Source organism: Mauremys mutica, chromosome 19, assembly GCF_020497125.1.
Source record: "Mauremys mutica isolate MM-2020 ecotype Southern chromosome 19, ASM2049712v1, whole genome shotgun sequence".
Lineage (NCBI taxonomy): Eukaryota > Metazoa > Chordata > Testudines > Geoemydidae > Mauremys > Mauremys mutica.
This window is the reverse complement of record NC_059090.1, coordinates 14,233,436-14,252,532: the sequence shown is the minus strand read 5'-3', so window position 1 is coordinate 14,252,532 and position 19,097 is coordinate 14,233,436. Positions and strand designations below refer to the sequence as shown.

At 48.9% G+C, this 19,097-nt stretch overlaps 1 protein-coding gene across 1 annotated transcript; it reads left to right on the top strand.

The window, feature by feature from the left end:
* Positions 1 to 296: 296 nt before the first annotated feature.
* Positions 297 to 17,868, top strand: PHKG1 (phosphorylase kinase catalytic subunit gamma 1). The gene is made up of 10 exons (XM_044994113.1): positions 297 to 416; positions 1,377 to 1,512; positions 3,054 to 3,229; positions 5,006 to 5,060; positions 9,942 to 10,007; positions 10,494 to 10,657; positions 11,229 to 11,319; positions 12,958 to 13,111; positions 13,607 to 13,732; positions 15,282 to 17,868. Exons 2-10 carry the CDS (start codon positions 1,430 to 1,432, stop codon positions 15,531 to 15,533), a joined length of 1,167 nt encoding a protein of 388 aa, XP_044850048.1. The 5' UTR covers positions 297 to 416; positions 1,377 to 1,429; the 3' UTR covers positions 15,534 to 17,868.
* Positions 17,869 to 19,097: the final 1,229 nt, after the last annotated feature.

Below are 19,097 nucleotides of genomic sequence, written 5' to 3'. Positions count from 1 at the left end.
AGTGACTTCAACCGCCCCGCTTCCCTCTCACATGCACGCACACAAAAAGAAACAGAAAAGAGTTTGTAAGTAAGCACTGGATGTCTCCAGGGAGATTCTGAGCACCCTTAACTCCCGCTAGGATCAGGCCCCAAGTCTACAGGTGCTGAATGGACTCTTGGAAACTTGGTTTCCAAACTGCTGTATTTCACAGTGATGATACTCGGAGTCTTAGAAACACAGAACGTGTTATCCAAACCTTGACCTTATGAAACCGATCTGCTGCAAGCACAGTGCTTCATAACACGGAGCCGCGTGGGAGAAGTACAGATCTGAATGTCTCTATTTAGCATAACTCAAGTTTATGCTGATCAGCAGAATATCCTCCTAGCAGAAGCAGCAGCTCAGATGTCATCCAGCCCTAAAACTGTATTTGGGTGGGTTTTTTTTTTCCTTTCTCTGAGAGAAATTTTTATTTAGCTTTTTAATGGATTTTAAAAAAATCCAAACACTTTAGACAGTTTTGTGATGCTTAATGTTTTATTTCAAAAGCTGACAATAATGTATCATTACTGGAGGAGGGTGGGAGGGCTCAGAAATAGCCATTGGCCAGTCTTGTTGACGTGCTATAATCTATTGCAAAAGGACCCTGGTAAATAAGCCAACGGTTTCTCAAGTTTCTATTGATTTGGGTGGCCCAGTGTGAAACATTCCAAAAGGCCTGGTTTTCAGAGAGCACCAATCAGCCATTCTCTGAAAATCAGGGCCCTTTATCACAGTGGCTCCCAAACTAGGGGCGTGGCTTGTTCAGGGTAAGTCCCTGGCAGGCCGGGCTGGTTTGTTTACCTGCTGCGTCTGCAGGTTCGGCCGATCGCGGCTACCACTGACCGCGGTTCGCCGCTCCAGGCCAATGGGGGCTGCGGGAAGTGGCGGCCAGCACGTCCCTCGGCCCCACGCCACTTCCTGCAGCTCCCATTGGCCGAGAACGGCGAACCGTGGCCACTGGGAGCCACGATCGGCCGAACCTGCGGACATGGCAGGTAAACAAACTGGCCCGGCCCGCCAGGGGCTTATCCTGAACAAGCCGCACTCCTAGTTTGGGAACCACCGCTTTATCACATCTCAGGTGGGGTACCAGTGGCTTTTGAAAACCTTGGCTGTTGTTGATAGTGAGCGCAGCAGTGGTTTGAGCACAGGCCTGGGTGCCAGAAACTCTTCTGATCCAAGCTCACTGTGTGCACCTGTGCATACTACTTAACCGCTCTGTCTCAGCCGCCTGCTCCCTGTCGCTGTAAAATTAAGATAGTTACCTTCATTCCTCCCCATGGAGACTAGAGGGCTGGTTAGAGGAAACAGACAGCCATGGTACTATTTAGTTGTTTTTTTTCTTGATTTAGCTATTTGTTACCTGGAAGCAAGGCTTTAGCGTGGGCCCAGTGAGGATCCAAACATGACCAAGGAGGAGGAGCTACCAGACTGGCATTCGGCCCAGGAATTTTATAAGAATTATGACCCGAAGGAAATTCTGGGCAGGTAAAGTGGGGTTTCTTAACGATGGGCCAGTAGTTTGTAAACAGAATTGCCAAAACCTGTTTGCGTTATTCATGCAATTAGTCCCACTGATTTGAATAGGACTCCATGTGAGAAAGTATTCAGTCCTATCGTTCCATGAACAAAAAAAAATGATATAGTACCTTTCATCCCCAAGTATATTTACAAAGCTGTCCAAGAATACAGAGATGTGGCTACTTCTGGAGAAGAATTATACAGCTGCATAAGAATGAGAACCAGCCTGACTGTTTAGGGCAAAAATTGCTGGAAGACACCTCATCTGATAAAACCCCTCCTGCTATCACTTTGTGCAGAGGCATTACGTTACGAGCACTTTCTCGGGGTGCCCGGGACTGTAAGTCACTGTGCTATCCCTCTCCCTCAGCAACAGAGAGCCTTGCTAGGACTAAACTGGGTGTCAGCTCCTGAACACTGCAGCCTGTTAGCCACCCAAACGATCTCCTCAGGGCTCTGCCAGCCCTTACTTTGCCTTGCAACTCCGAAGTGCTTCCCTGTGGAGTCCAGCCCCTGTCACTGGACACTCTCAGTAACTACCAGGTTCACTGTTCCCCAGCTTGATTGGTACGACTCAAGTTCAGGTCCTTTGTCACACCACAGCATATATGGATAGTGAAACAATCCTACGGTTATCATCCAAGAGTCAAGTGGTGTCCGGGAAAGGATAATGGAAACAGAAATGGGTATATGTAAAACAAAAACAGTACAACACACTTCTGAGCATCGACACTTAACAAAATCCTTGTCTAACGCAGCTTCTGAGGAAAGCTTCCTTGCAACGTTTCCTACCAGGACAGGTTGGGATCCTGTGTTCATGAATACCATCTCACTGCCTGATGACCTCCTCAAGAGCAGGATGCCAGAGTGCTGGCCCTGGGTCCCAGTTAGAGTCCAAACGAACCCTCAAACAAAGCACTTCCCCCTCCCCCCACACTGTTCCCCTCTTTCTGTAAATCTTCATTTACCTCAGATCTCTGGTCTGGCAGAAAACTTCCCCAGAGGAGTGATACCTTAATGCGAACGACAAGGACATATTGTCAGTATATAGAAAACAGGGGCATATGCAGAAATCTAACTTTGACCCCTTTTTTGGGGGGGGCATCTTCTGCAAAGATGATGGAGAGGGACAGGCTGTGGTAGGTGACGCACACCACGTAGCCCAAGGGCCAGCCCTCGAGGAGCACATTGCCAAACATCACTGGGACATTCTGTGCCTCCCCACCCCCAGCTCTGGCAGGAGCTCAATCTTCCCCCCCTGTCCATTCTGCTTGCTCTTCTCCCTGCAGCCCTGGGGTCGGGAGGAGCTCGCCACCACGGCCCCAGAGCTGGAGGAATTCTGTGCCCCCAGTGGATTACTGAGGGGGGGCTGTGCCCCCACCCCACCCTTGACCCAAACTCCCTTACCTCATCCTGTTAGCCCTGTGCTAGTGCACGAGCACCAGGAAGTGAAACTGGCTAGAAATTTTCCTCCTATTCCAATCTTTTCTTTGTCTTGGTCCTGGCAGAGGGGTAAGCAGCGTGGTTCGTCGGTGCATTCACAAACCCACCAGCCAAGAGTACGCGGTTAAGATTATAGACATCACCGCTGGTAATTTATCCCCAGAGGAGGTCCAGGAGCTGAGGAAAGCCACTATCAAGGAGATAGACATCCTTCGGAAGGTCTCAGGACATCCCAATATCAGTAAGTCAAAGCATTGGTATGACTGGGCACCCGGGTAACAAACTGATCAGTAGCTTTTCTCATCCCATTTTCTGTTCTAGGTATTCACAAGAGTTTTCAGATTTTGATTAATCCCTTTGGCTCCTTGAGCTGAAATCCCTACAGGGAAAGGATCCATCTTCTGTGGATGCCCCCCTGATGGTGTCTGATAGCGATATCTTGCTGGGAGTTGGCTCAAATCCTAGATGGGCAGGGCCCTCGCGAGCCCTTCTGCCACTCACTGCTTCCCCTAGACCCATAATGATCCCAGTCAGCATTGCTGGCAGAGCACAGCACCTGCTAGAAGCAAGATCCCAATGCTCCATGGAACCTGCAGCTGGGGAAGACAGACTAGAGGAGGTGTTAGGCCCCAGATCCAAAGCTCACGGCTGTCAGGGTTCTTAGTGGGGAATCACTGTGTTGACAGACACTATCTGTGATCCATGAAGATCTTTGCTTCAGGGCGAAGAGTATGGCTTGGTCTACACTACAAGCTTATGTTGGTATAACTATGTCGCTCAGGGGTGTGGAAAACCCACATCCCCAAGTGACATAGTTAGATTGACCTAACCGCTGGTGTAGACAACTTCTCCCGTCGATGTAGCTATCACCTCTTCAGGAGGTGGAGGCCTATGCTGATGGGAGAAGCTCTCCCCGTCGGCGTACGTAGCATCTTCTCTCAGGGCTACAGCACGCAGCAGCTGCATTCTAAGTATAGACGAGTCCTGTGGGTGGCTAAAACCTGCAAATTGACACAGGGCAAGCACCTCACTTCCGAGCCTGCTGTGTTCACATTTGATTCCTCAGGACCTTGGCTTTGGTTTGCAGGCTCCGGTACCATACGTGGAGCCTGAAATTCTGCCCTGACCCCTTTGGTGTTGTGGGTTTCACTTGTTAATGACTCAGCTCTTCTGAAAACCCTCCCGGACAAGGGTTCCAGTTCTGCCTGATGAAGGGATTCTAGGAAATGGAAAGGCTGCTTTGCTGATTCCTGGGATCGGTTAGTTTCTCTTCATATGGTTCCGGGAAGTCCCTTTCAGTGCAGTGCCATTAGAGGATCTGACCAGAGAAAGAGCTATAGGAAGGAACAAGGGGTGTAGCTAGAATCCATTTCCCTGCAGGCTGGGATGCAGTCCTACTGCCAGAAGTTTTAGGTAGCAAAGCTGACACTGGTGTCAACAACAACTGCTTCGTTTTTCACTCTTCTTGGGGAATGGGGAGGAAGAGCCATTCAGGAATTCTGTGGCCTGTTCGGAGGCAGAATGTAATTTCCCCAGGAGGTATTTGGCCACTGTGAGGACATACCCTTTGGTGCCAGGGGCTGAGCACAGCTAGCCAGGACTTTGGCTTGCATCTCATCTGAAAGGGGAGGCCTCTAGTAGCCCAGTGGTCCCTAACCGTGCTGGGCCATTGCCTCCTCTCTGATTCACCCACACTGCTTTCTGCAGCACTGGGTTTTCCTTGGTGGTGTCCCAGCCAGAGACGAACCAAGCTCAGCTCAGGACCCAATCCAGCAAGGTGCTGGGTGACTCCTGCAATGTGTCATGCACTCAGAGCTCCCACTGAGCTCAGTGACAGCCTAGGGCACCCAGCCACCTTCCAGGATTGGGGAGCTCTGAGATGAGCTCACTTTTTCATCCTTAGGGAGTCAGTGGAGTAGAATCTCTTTGGGGCAGGGAACGTGTCTGACTGCACGTACATAGAGCCCCGGGTAAGTTACAGCACTGTCATGATAGTTGATATCATGTTTTATTGCAGTTCAGCTGAAGGATAGTTATGAATCCCACACCTTTTTCTTCTTGGTGTTTGACCTGTAAGTACCATCTGTTTTGTTTTTTGTTTTTTTTTGGGGGGGGGGAGGGGTGTTGTCCTCCTGTCTGTCTGATTGATCAGTGGGGGCATGTTCTGTTTGGTGACACCCATTCAATCCTTACTGAAGTCAATGGGGTTTAGAGTTACGTATCCGACAGCAAAATCTGGTCCCTGGGATGTGTAGATTTTCCTATTAGTGGTCGCTGTAGCAAACTGAAGTTGCAACCATAAAGGAGTGGGCCCCCATCCCACAACAGATCATCCTTAGCCTGATAACATGCAGGGCTGGCTTTAAAAGCATGCAAGACAAGTAACAGGCTGGCACTCTGAGCTATTCCTGGCCTGATCCCCTCTCCTGGCAGCAAGTCCAGAGGAGATTTCCTTGGTTGTCTCCCCGCCAATCACTAACTGAGCTCCGCTCTGTTTAGGACCCAGTACAGCCAGGTGTTGGATGGCTCCTGCAGAGTGGTGAGCACCTCCTGCTCCCAGTGACCTCCGTGGGAGCAGAAGGCACCCAGTCACCTCAGCACCCAGTTCATACTCAGGCACAGCAGAGTTGGGTGTTGTGGGGAGAAGTAACTGCCAGCCAGTAACCTCTAAACCTCAGCATCTTGGAAGGTTCTGGCTGGTCAATGGAGGTGATCTTCCATAACAAACCAGGTGACGTGCGCTTTTCTGCACGAACCAAGCAACCAGTGCAGAAAGCCTCCCAAGCGCCTGATCTGGTCTGACTCGAACACCCTCAAACTCTGGCTGATGGAGCTGGGATTCTGGTTTGGGTCCAGCTCGGTAACAGAGGCACACGAAGCTGCCAAAAGAGCTAAGCAATCGACGCAGGTTTCTCAGGAGCTCAACCACCCGTGCACATACAGCTGGCTTCAGCTGGCAGAGGGAAAGTTGTTCTATCGAGTAGCTGGTGCCAAGCAGTGTGTGAGGTTAGGAATGCGGCACAAGGCAAAAAAGGAGTTGAAGGCGGGATTTTTTTTTTTTTTAAATGTAGCTGTTCCTGCCATGGGCGCCGGATTTGTATATATCTGTGGTGCCCAGAACAGGCCCAAGCAGAGCTGTCGCGTCCATAGGACGGACCCTGGGCCCTGCGCTTTGGGGGGCCCCACGGTTCAGGGGGACACGGGGTCCAGGACGGCCTGAGGGGTCAATGGGGGGCCTGGCGCCAGCAGCAACAGGGTCCCAGCCCGCTCCGCCCTGCCAGCTCCCAGTGTCGCTCGGGGGAGGAAGCCAGAAAGGTGCGGGGCGGGCATTTGGCAAAGGGGTGGAGCGGGGGCAGGGACGGGACGAGGCGGAGCGGGGGCAGGAAGAGGCAGGGGCGGGGACATGGGGAAAGGATGGAGTGGGGCCGGGATGGGGGGCAGAGCGGGGGCAGGCTGGGGCTGAGTCGCTCACTGCTGCCGGCGCCAGGCCCCACGCTAGCCCCCCATGCTGCCCTGGACCCTGCATCCCCTTGAAGTGCAGAGCCCGCGGCAGTTGCCTCAGTCCGTCCTAAGGACGGGACGGCTCTGAAAATAGAAGCCCAAACACTGGTGGAGCCAGGCCCCCGTTCCTGAATATTGGTGGAGCACGGGCACCACGGGCCCATATAACTCGCCGCCTATGGTTCCTCCGGTCCCGGCCACAGGCAAATCAATCGTCAGAGCGGTCACCGGGAGAAGGTGAAACGCATAGTCAAGGACACAGAGAAACAACGATAAGACTTTGCACTTCCCCAGCATCCTCTGTCTGAGGCTCTCAAAGAGCTTTACAAGCCGAGTGCACTAATCTCACTGCTCCCGTGAGGCTGGGAAATAGCGTCACCCTCACTTTACAGCTGGGGGAAGAGAGAGGGTAAGAGACTTGGCCAGAGTCACGTCCCAAGCCTGTAGCTGAGGTGGAAACAAGTCCCACGTGTCCGGATTCCCATGCTGTACCCTTGGAGCCCTGCTGCCTGACAATAGCAGGATCACAGCTGATCACTCCATTCCTGCTTAGCCAGGATTACGAAGAACACGTCCCTTGAGTTTGCCTCCCAGCCACATTAAAGGTCACAACAGTCTGGTTGGTGGGGAAATGGGGGGGTATCCCTTTTATAGAGGGCACCCTCCAGTACTCCCGCAGCATGGCAGGTGATAGACGGGAAATCCCTGGATCTAACTGAGGGGAGAAAGGTAGCCAGGAAGGGCATGGCGAGACCTCAGGTGGCCCTCAGAGTGAAGGCGGCTTTGCTGGCTATGATGCTGGGTGTCCCTGTTCCCACCTTACTGTTCTTCATCCCCTGCTCTCAGGGGCTTCCCTGTGTACACCCACCGAGCCGGCTGGCTAAATGAGACGTGAGCGTCAATCTCCCGTCAGCAGACACCAAGCAGGTGGCCTCTGTTCCAGTAACCGTTGCAAAAGGGCATTTGTGAATGGAATTTCACACAGGCCCCAAAACCCACCAGGCGCCCAGCTGCACTTTGCAACGTATCCGACTCTGCCAGGCCTCAACGCTGCAAGCCCAAGAACATTCTCTTCACTGCTAAGGCTGCAGCCTCCCCTGCCAATACAGGGCTGGCAGCCGTCCCCCCCCTTCCTCCCCTTTGTGGGAGCGAGTGGGATTGCTCAGGTTTCCCTGTAACCTTTGGCGAGGTCCGTCATAGATCCTGGAGTCTATTTATACATTTGGCCCCGTCTGCAGCCCCAGAACTATCTGTGTCGTGTGCAATGCTTCAACTTCTGATCAGTCAGGGCTTGTGGTTTCAGCCAGCGCTTTAGAAGGTAACCAGGTGGAGTGGGAAAGGTGCAAGCTCTGTGGCTTAGACCCGATTTAACTCAGGGTGTGATCTTGCACCGAGTCAGTTAAACCAGTGCAACTTTGTGTGGGGACAAGCCCAGAGAGATGCTTTTCTGTCGCTGCTCTGAGGTAGCTACATTAACCCATCTCCTTACGCCTCATAGCCACCCTTAGCATAAGCGCCCCTGGATCTGAATGCATCCAGTGGGGCAGGCTAAGCGAAAACACGTGTCTCCTGTGGGAAAGCTCCGAAAGCTAATTGAGTGCAAGAAATCACTGCATATATCAGCCAAAGCACTTCTGGGCCTGGACAGCATCTCAGGGCACAAGGGAATGCAGCTCCGGCTTAGAGTGTCATCTCCAATGGCGCTACAGCATGGGAGGGTGTGCGACTAGCCAGTGCCGTAAAAATGGGACTCAGGAAATCTGCCACCAACTTCCTGTGTCGTCGAGGGCACGTCGAAAAAGAAGTTGAAATTTCATTTTAGTTGCTTTGGGCCTCAGGTCCCCAGCTGAGGCTCCCAGCCTCATTGGGGTTTAGTGGGAATAACGCAATTCACGTTTGTGAGGGTGTCACGGGCCGTGGCCCCACTCCTGTCTTCTCCCCGGAAAAATTGCACAGATTCCCTTGGTTGTGCCTTCCCCGTGTCTTTTGACTTTGTGTTCCCGCCACCAACCAGTCCTTGCATGACAGCCTAGTGACAATATGAACTGCCTCTTGGCCCGCTCGCCAGAGCTGGAAGGTAACAGAGGACCCCCTGTTCTGAGCCTCTGTCTGGCTAGGCTCAGCTAGCCCTGTTTCTCCTTCTCTCCTTTCCCACCCTTCCTTTCTGGGCCACCTCTTATCAGCCTAGGGCTGATGTGTAATCAGCTCAATTACTGATTGAGTAATTAACACCCTCCCTCCCCCCATCAGCTTCCTATTAGGGAACTAATTACTATCAGAGTGATCAGAGTGCAGGCTCACCCATTTGCACCCTGCACTCTGTCACAGAGGGGCTGAGAATCTAGGTGAAAAGTCCCACAGAAAAAACAGTAAATACATAGTTTTGAGTGTGTTGGGTGGTCAGAAAAACTACTATTTGTTGTGTAAAACACTAGGGGAGTGTTCCTTTAAATAGTTTGTGAGCCCTCTAGTGGTGCTCATGGTGTTCTATGTTTTAAAAGCTGCCAGAACCCACCCAGAGCAACCAGCCTACATATGTAATGATGCCTTGAATGTTGTGTATTTTCAGTAAATATGGTTATTTGGACCCTACTGTGCCTCTGTGGTTCCTTCATATTATGTTTGTGGTGTAAAAGGCAAGAGAAACAACATTATTTAGAACTGGCAGCTTCTTATCAACCAAATCTATTGCCTGGGGGTATTTGGAGTCATCTCTGTGCTCTTTAGTGACCAAGATAAAGGGCTCACTCTTGTTAAGTCAAAAACAATTCCAGGAGAGGGGATCTGGGTTCTTTCCTAGTCCTGCGTCAGTGGAATTGTTAACTAATTTCACTGGCAAAAGCTTTTTACTGGTGATGATGCAAGAACCAGAGAGAACCCAGCTTGACTCTCAGATCTCAGAGTGAGCTTATGGGGCTGATTAATGCAGGGTTGGGGGGGAAGAAATCTACTCCCTTTTACTTGTGAATTGAATAGAATTCAGTGTTACCAACTCTTGTGATTTTATTGTGATACTCATAATCTTTGTTGCTTTTCTTAAAGCTTCAACTCCTGGAGTCAAGTGATTATGTGAGACTCCCAGCTTTAATTTTTTTTTAAAGTATGATTCCTCATAGTTACAGAGAAAAGCTTGAAAATATGACCCTACAGGGTTTAAAGTTCAGAAGGCAAATCAAAAGAACCCCACGTTTATGGTTTTACAAATCTCATGATTTTAAAGCCAAATCTCTTGATTGTTTGAGACCTGATACTTGATTTTTGCAGGCTAGGGTTGGAGATACTGAGATTTGCTTGAGGTCACCGAGAGACAAACAGGGAGCCCCCTAGACCTTTTCCAGGGTTGTTGCTGCATTTTACACATAGCGGTTGATTCCAAAGATTTTATTGCCATTTTACATTGTGGCTGTGACTCAAGGCCCACATCTTTAAGTGCCTTGTCTTCCTAAACACAGAATGAAGAGAGGAGAGCTCTTTGATTACCTCACAGAGAAAGTCACCTTAAGTGAGAAGGAAACCAGGTATGGTGAGACAGACTTGAACAGCACAGTGGTTCTGCCAGCATTTCCGCCTGGACAAACAGTGGCATTTTGGACTCGCTAGTCACAAGCTCCCCAAAAAGGTCTCCAGGTCTGAAATGGGGTCTCTCACAGCCCAGGTTTCAAACCTTTCAGTTCCCGAGGTTGCCCAAAACTGCTGCTCTCAGCTGGCAACTTGTCAGGGTTGCACTTACAGGCACTTTTTGGTCCACACCCAGCTTCAATGGAACATAAGGACAACCAGTGTCTGTTCCTAGGGCCAGGTGGCAAAGCTCACTCTCAGGCTACTGAATTGGACACTGGGGTTCAGAGCTACAGTGCTCATCTCATTGCCTAGAAGCAAGATGAGCTCAGTGTGTCTCCATCATTCTCAGGGGAGAGGAGAAGAGGGTATGGGATCTCTTTTTGGAGGGGTTGCTTGGCTGAAAGAGAACTTATCTTCCCCCACCCCATTATCATCCCCTCTAGGAAGATCATGCGTGCACTGCTGCAAGTGATCCAGTACCTCCATTCCATGAACATTGTCCACAGAGACCTGAAGCCGGAGAACATTCTCCTGGATGACAACATGAACATCAAGCTGATGGACTTCGGCTTCTCCTGCCAGTTGAATGGGGATGAGACGCTCAAAGGTGGGATGATTATTTTAATCACAGCAGTCAGAGGAGGAGAAGACCTTCTAGATTGTCTATGCTATCCCGCTGGCAGGGCAGGCTTGCTTCTTCAGTCTATACACCAGTACTTTGTCAAGCCTTGCTTTAAACGTCTTAACCAAAGGGCCTTCTACCACTTCCCATTATACTGGCTTCTCCTCTGGAAGTTCATCCTAAATTTTCTCTCTTGATTTCTACAAGTTGCTCCTAGTTACACACCCCTGTGCCATCCCATACTAGCTTTCCCCACCACAATCTTACTTGCAGATACTTGTTATTTCATAGCCCATTGGGACAAGATTATTCAAAGGCACAAATGGCTGTTTGGCTTGGTCACTCTTGTCCTTGCCTACATTACAGGTTATAACTCGATATTGGACTCCCCTGATAAGATACCACTGAAGCGTAGTTAAGGGCTATATAACACACACTGGAAACATTCTGTCCAGCAGCAGCCGCTCAATGAATAGCTATTTACTGGTTACAGGGTGGTACAAACCTCTGCAAATCCACTGATGTTAAAGTGAAAAGTTCCATCCCTTTCTTGCAGAAATCTGTGGCACTCCCGGGTATCTAGCGCCTGAAATATTAGAGTGCTCCATGGATAAGGACCATCCAGGGTATGGAAAGGAAGTTGACATGTAAGTAGAACATTCATATGTAGTGACAAACTTTCCTAGTAACTGGAGTGAACATCTCCTCCCTTTGCAATGGGGTTTACTTCTGAAATTCTCATGCTTTTGGATGCTGGGAAAAGCAAGAGGAGCTCATACAAACTAGTCTCCAAGGATAAGAGATCTGAATACCAGCCACAACTGGCTGGGGTCAGTGAAGAGGTTATACGGTGCACAGAGCGAATGACATGGGCTAATGGTCTACACAGTGAGCCAGGAATATCAGATTTCTAATCCCAGCTCTAACAAATTCTCTGCCTCAGTTTCCTCATCTTTGCCTATTATGTGAGCATACAGTGCTAGAGAAGTAGTAGTATTTACCGTCAACGGTCTATACCATGGGGGTAACAACCCTGCTAACTAACCATCGCAACACCTGTGAGGCAGGTGAACAGGCGTTTTGAAGGGGGATAACACACAGGTCCAGATCCATAAAGGTATTGAGGTGCCTAGCTTCCACTCAATTCAATCTTTAATGCTATGTAGCTGAAAAGCACTAAGTGTCATTAATAATAATGAGCGGTGCACGAGTGGGTGTCCAAAATGATTCTTTGCCTTTTCATACTGACAAGCCCTGAAATTGGGTTTGATACACTCACAGAGAGCAATCAGAAAACAATGCTCTTCTAGGGCCTGATCCTGTTCCCCGTGAAGCAAATGGGAGATTTTAATGGCACAAGGCCAGGCCTGTGCAGATTAGTAACTGGAAACAGACACGTGATGACTAGACAGCTGAGCTGCTTTCTCAGCTCTCTTCTTGGGTGAGTCACCTGAATTAAGCTAGGCACCTGACAAGCCTCATGTGTGCAAAGGACATTTGCTGTGCAAGGTTCTCCCATTCCTGGCTGGCCAGCCGTGACAGAGCAACTCCAGCACACTCACCACTGACAGCACAAGCTCGTAAGGAGCTGACTCCTGAATTACACTGCAGCACAGTCCAGACAGCTGACTCCTACGCTGCAAGGATGGGGCTGGGGGGCATACAAGGCCAACTGGCTTTACCGGTGATAAGCCTGAAAGGCAAAATATCCCTCTCTCTCATGGCCCAGCAGAACTTCCCCACAGTCTAAAGCAGTGAAATCAGAACAGGTCCAGAATAAAAGTCTCTAACTCACAGCTTCTCTGGGCTAGCATGATGGCTCCGGTGAGCAAGGAGGGCCACTTCACTCTTCTGCCTCAGCATCTACTCTGGCTTCCTGTTCTTTCCCACACAGAAGAAGCCATAGGTTGTTTCTCCTCCTACACAGCCCCTCACCTACCCATGCTTATGTGCCTAACCTAACGAGCCCCACCTGAGGGAACTCTTCCCTCCTCGTTACCAGCAGAGGCAGTTTTTCACAGGTGTGGTCTGTTCTGCCAACCCTCCCCTCTCCCAGCTTGACGGAGTGTGAGATTCAAACACCCCAGTGTAGGCCCGAACCCTGCTCTGGCCTCCAGTGTTGTAACTGGGCCCTATTTGTCTAATAAGCTGAGCACCCCGGAGCCATCTGACATGCAGCTCTGGATCAGGATTTTGCAGTCTATGCCTGTCTTGGCTTCCTTGACGGGAGCGATACTAATGAATGTGCCCAGGGAACTGATACCGGTCCGCTCTGCCTTTGGCAGGTGGAGTAGTGGCGTGATCATGTACACTCTGCTGGCTGGCTCCCCGCCCTTCTGGCACCGGAAGCAGATGCTCATGCTGCGGATGATCATGAGTGGGAATTACCAGTTCAGCTCTCCGGAGTGGGATGATCAGTCAGACACAGTCAAAGATCTGGTGAGCGCTTACTTGCCATGGAAGGAATGGGAGAAACGGGGAATCTCTCCAGCTTTACTAGTGGGGTAGGGTGGCCTGGTGGATGCAGTATTAGCATGGGGATTCTACTCCTGGTTCTGCCCTGGGTGATCTTGGGCAAGTTACTTAGTCTCTGTGCCTCTTTTTCCCCATCCCACCTTTTATCAGTCTTGTGAGTATAGCCTGTAAGCTCTTTGGGGTAAGGACTGTTTCTTACTGTGTTTGTACAGTGCCTAAAGAAATGACCCCCCAATCTTGGGTAGGGCCTTTAGGCTCTACTGTCATACAAATAATAAATAACCCTCAAAGTATTTCTAGACCCTGCTCTTCTCATGCAATCTCGAGGCCTGAGGAACCAAAGACAGACAAGAATCCAGTAGTGGGGACACCTGACGGAATGCTCCTGGGACAGGGTAACGATAAGGAGAGAAGGGCACATCCAGCTGTGCCAATCCGTCTGACTGTGCCTTCCTGCAGATTTCCCGGCTCCTGGTGGTGAATCCTAAGAAGCGCTACACAGTTAACGATGCGCTGGCCCACCCGTTCTTCCAGCAATATGTCGTGGAGGAAGTACGGCACTTCAGCCCTTTAAGGAAACTTAAGGTAACCAAGTTTTTTTAGATCCTTCCATCAGGACTGGCTGACGGTGACATTTCAAACATGTTAGGAACATAAGAACATAAGAATGGCCACACTGGGTCAGACCAAAGGTCCATCTAGCCCAGTATCCTGTCTGCCGACAGTGGCCAATGCCAGGTGTGAGATCACATACAGCCTTCAGCTGGTTTATTATTTATTCATCATGGTCGATAGCCACGGCTCCAACACTGATTTGATTGCTAATGAGGGTGAAGGATCAGGCTCTTAAAGATGGGCCCAAACCATAACTAGGGAGCCAAACTTTGGGACTGAATTTTGTAGCTTGGGTTCATCTCTAATGCACAGGAAGTAATAGGGCTTAAACAAAACGGATCTATCCAGTAGATTAGTGCTTTAGAGAGACAACACAGTGCAGGTCCTTGATACATTATAGATGACCAGATGGAGGCCCGTCTCAAAGCAGTGCCCATGTAGTTTATTTTTTTATATATCCCAGTGGGTTTACCACTGAAATTCTTAATGGAAGAAGCGTGTTACACAGAGGGATTTGAACAAGGAAGAGGTAGACTGGGCACCAAAATGGCAGATGAAAGTTGATGTTGATAAATGCAGAGGGATGCATATTGGAAAACATAATCCCAACTATAGAGACAAAATGATGGGGGTCTAAAGTAACTGTTACCACTCAAGAACGTGACTCAAGAGATCTTGGAGTCACGGTGGATGGTTCTCTGAAATCATCCACTCAATGTGCAGCAGCAGGCAAAAAAAGTGAACAGAACGGTAGGAACCATTAAGAAAGAGATAAATAGAAGATAGCAAATATCATGCCATTATATAAATCCATGGTATGCCCACACCTGGAATACCTGTGCAGTTCTGGTCTCCCCATCTCAAAATAGAAAAAATATAGAGAAGGGCAACAAACATTATTAAAGGTTTGAAACAGCTTCCATATGAGGAGAGATTAAAAACACTGGAATTGTTAGGCTTGGAAAAGAGATGACGAAGGGAGGATTGATGGTCTATACAATTATGAATGGTTTGGGGAACGTGAGTGAGGAAGTGTTATTTACCCCTTTACATAACACAAGAACCAGGGGTCACCCAATGCAATTAATTGGCAGCAGGTTTAAAACAAACAAAAGGAAGTACGTCTTTGCACAAGGCACATTCAACCTATAGAACACATAGCCAGGGGATGTTGCAAAGGCCAGCTTCAGAAAGGAATTAGATAAGTTCATGGAAGATAGGTTTGTCAATGGCTATTAGCCAAGATAATCAGGGATGCAACCCCATGCTCCAGATGCTGGGGCTGGACGACTGGATGACAGGAGATGGATCACTTCATAATTGCCGTGTTCCATTCATTCCCTTTGAAGCATCTGGCATTGGCCACTGTCAGAAGACAGGAAGATACTGAGCTAGATGGACCATTGGTCTGACCCACTAAGGCCATCCTTATGTTAACGAATCAGTTTAAATTGATAGTCTGTTGATTAATTTCGAAAGCAGTTGCCTTTTCACATGAACTGGCTACATTTCATTTCAGGTCATCTGCCTGACAGTTCTGGCATCAGTCCGCATCTATCATCACTATCGGAATGTCAAGCCAATTACCAGGGAGGTAATAATGAGAGACCCCTACGCTCTGAAACCCATTCGCAAACTGATCGATGCCTGTGCCTTTAGAATCTATGGACACTGGGTGAAGAAAGGAGAAGCACAAAACAGAGCAGCCTTGTTTGAGAACACTGCAAAGGTGATTTTGCTGAGCTTAGCCGCAGAGGAAGCGTTATTTTGATTTATCCCTGAGTAAAACTGCTTCAGCAGCATCTTAGCGTAAGTTTGTAAGAGCTAAGGCGAGCAGACGCTCTGAAAACTAACCGCAGTCTCCTTTATGTTTTCCCAATAAAATCTCAATAGATAATATTAAAATCCAGTGTGCGCCAAACCCCGACATCCTTATTTGGCCTTCAAAAGATGCCATGTGCACAAACCTTGGCAGAGCCCCATCAAACATCAATTAATTTTGCCTGTGTAAGGCCTCTGTGCTTTGGCCTTGCCGGACCGATATTCAACTTTCCTACAAAATGACATATAAGGGCCTGTTTTTTTTAAGAAGTGGCTTCTAATTTTGCAGCTGTAATTAACAGTGTGTGTAAATATACCCTCAGATCAGGCAGGTGAACATCTTAAATGGCAGCATTTGTGCCCCCAAATTAATTTCACCTGAATGTTTTTTGGGGTTTTTTTTGGCCTGGAACGAATTGCAGGCACAAAATTGGTCACCAAGATGAGGCACTTTTGAAAAAGAATAGAGATGGGGGCCGAAGCAAAATCCTAGCTGTGGCATTCAGGTACGGCTCCAGCTCTGAACATCACAGCTCTCTCTAATGCAGAGGGAACCAATAGGGTATGCAAGGACAATAGAATACACGTATTGCCTCTCCTGTAGGCACCACATCCTTTCATTGGCAGGATGGGCCATGCTCCCCCAAGCTATGGTAACAGAAGGATGCGAGCGAGCACCCTCACACCTGTGTGAAATCCTCACCAGCAGTGGTGGCAATATTTTCTGTTACTGCCATTTGCTACGATCAGGCTCATGTCGCTCTTGCTGGTGCCCTCCTGCTTCAGCTAGGGCCATCATCCTGTAAGCGACACCTACACAGACCTTTGCACCTGCCCCAGTGCAGTCAGTGGAACTCCATGTGGGTGCAGAGGATCACCTTTGGGAAGCAACTTGCTCGATTGGGGCCTTGGTGTCTGGCCCAGGCCAGCCTGAGGTTTCAAAGCCTGGCTTTCATCTGGCAGTAGGCACGACCTGTTCTGTGAAGATGATAGATTGGCCAAGGCAAAGATAATGAGTTTGGGGCACAATCAGGCCAAGGTAAGCAGTGGGGTCACGGCAGCTGGAGGGAATCTAAATTAGATGGGGAGCTGGGTAAAAAGAAAAATCAGTGTGATGTTATTAGCAAGTTCAGGGAGACGGGGAGTGAAGGTGAGAGGCAGAGAGGAAAGGGGACAGGGATGTGGAAAGCAGCTCCACCAGTGGGACACTTGCAAAATGCTAACCTGTTACATTCAATTGACTGAGGTTAAAAACCACCCGAAGAAGCTGGCCAAGCTTTGTTTTTACAAGGCGGATGTTGTTATTAGAGATTCTGGGCCCAGCCTTCACCAGCAGGACCTTAAGGTAGGGTGGCTTATCCCACATCACTTTTGAAAATCACGTCTTTCAGGGCACGAATACCCTGTTTTGGGTGCCTCACTGCAAAGGCAAGTGTTCATTGCCTGTTTTACCATCTGTAAAACGAGGCTAATGATACTGACCTCCTTTGTAAGGTGCTTTGAGAGCCACCGATGAAAAGTGCCATATAAAGGCTCGGTATTATTCACTGAGCTCTCGCTTCATTTAACTTTGGGGCTAACACGTTTTCTATTCTATTAAGAAAAAAAGCCTCCCCCCTGGGCTGTCGTACAATTGGCAGTTTATAACTCAGCCTTTAATACAAGCTGAGGAAACCTTCCCTGCCTGCTTGCCCACCAAACTCTGAAAATAAAAAAAGAAGTTGTGACAAAACCACCACCCTCAAATTTGTGTCAGTAGGAAAAAGTGGACCTGTCCAAATCCCCCAAATGGCAAAAGGCCGCCTGAGTGTGAAAACAGCAATCAGAGCCTTCATCTTAATGGACTTGATTGACTCCTTCCTTTCTATCATAGATGGGGCATATTCTGAAGGGTGACTAGCATCTCACATAGCACTCTTCCTAGCCAACAGATTCCATCATGTCATTATCCCTGCCAGCCTTAGTTATCACGGTTATAACCAGTCAATCTATAAACGACACCTTAAGGGTGATAGATGTTTTGTTTCCAAAGCTTTAATGCACTATGTTGAAGAGTAGCAATTCATTTTATGCATCTACAACTTAGGCTGATCTTTTAAACAGCCTTTGAGTGACGGAAAATGCACATTGCAGCTAACGGTGACTCATGTACTGCATGTGTATTTAGGAGACATTTAAAAAAGATACAGGGCTCATACACAGACCTCAAAATGGTCAAGGGCTTCAGTTGATGTCTATTTGATCAGTGCATCTGTCCGTGGTTTTGTAAACTGTTTACATGTCAATAAATAGGCTTCATTTTACTTAGCTGGTGTGACGTGGCATTGTTAAGCTGGTGCCTGTTGTATTCTGTCAAGCAACATAATATTAGGCTGGGATTTGCAAAGGGGCCTAAGGCATTAGGTGCCCAACTCCCACGGGATGCCAATGGGCGTTAGCTGTCTAACGCCTTTAGCTCACCCCCTTTTGTAAACCTCAGCCTTAATGCTTAGCATTGATAGTCAGCTGCTTTACAGACACTAAGTAATTGATCCTCCCAATAGCCCCTAGGTTTTATTATCCCTGTTTTCGAGGTGGGGAAACTGAGGTAGAGCTGAGGTTAAGGGGCAGATTGTCAGAGGTATTTAGGCACTTAAAGCTGGAGATAGGAGCCCTTAAACCAATGGGAGTTTGATTTAAAAATGGGAATTAAATCAACAGCTGTGAGATGCCGGGGTGTTTTGGGAAAATCGCACTAGGTGCCATCTGCAGCTTTGACAATCTGGCGACAAGTGACCAGCCTCAGGTCTCCTGGGCTGTGTCTACAATGCTCTTGCTTCCTAAAATTTCCCACCCCTGCAGCATGGGTGATGATAGCAAACCTGGGAATGTTTGTGGAGGCTCGTCGTTGGCACGGGGCTGGGACATTTAGGTTATTTACTGAGAATACAACTTTCTAACTCTAAGAACAGTGAAGCTCTGGAACAGGCTTCCAAGGAAGGTGGTTTAAGAACAGGTTGGATAAAGACCAGTCAGGGATGGTCTAAGTTTACTTGGTCCTGCCTCAGTGCTGGGGGTTGGACTAGATGATCTCTCACGGTCCCTTCCAGCCCTACATTTCTGTGATTCAAGACCCTGTGTTGTGGAACAGGGCTCAGAGCTGTGGTTGAAACACCAGTGGTTGGTGTACAATGGTGCAGGTGGAGCTGTGACCATGGAGAATTATAGGGGGAGAGAGTGTAGTGTAGCAAAGCCAGAGTGTGTCTGAGTCAGAGCTGGGATTAGAACTCAGGACTTTCTGACTCAGCCCACACCTGTCTCTCTTGGTTACCAGCAAGAACAAGTGCAACCCTTACTCACACAAGTGGTTCTTACTCTTACGAAGCCATGCAGGCCTTACTCAAGCAAAACTCCCAGTTTTTTTCCCCCCCAAAGGGAATTTTAGCCAAGTAAGAGCCTAAGCAAAGGCTGCAAGAGTTGACTCATGAGCAGCCTCATCTGTCTCCCTGGGACTACTCATGTGTGTACGTGTTTG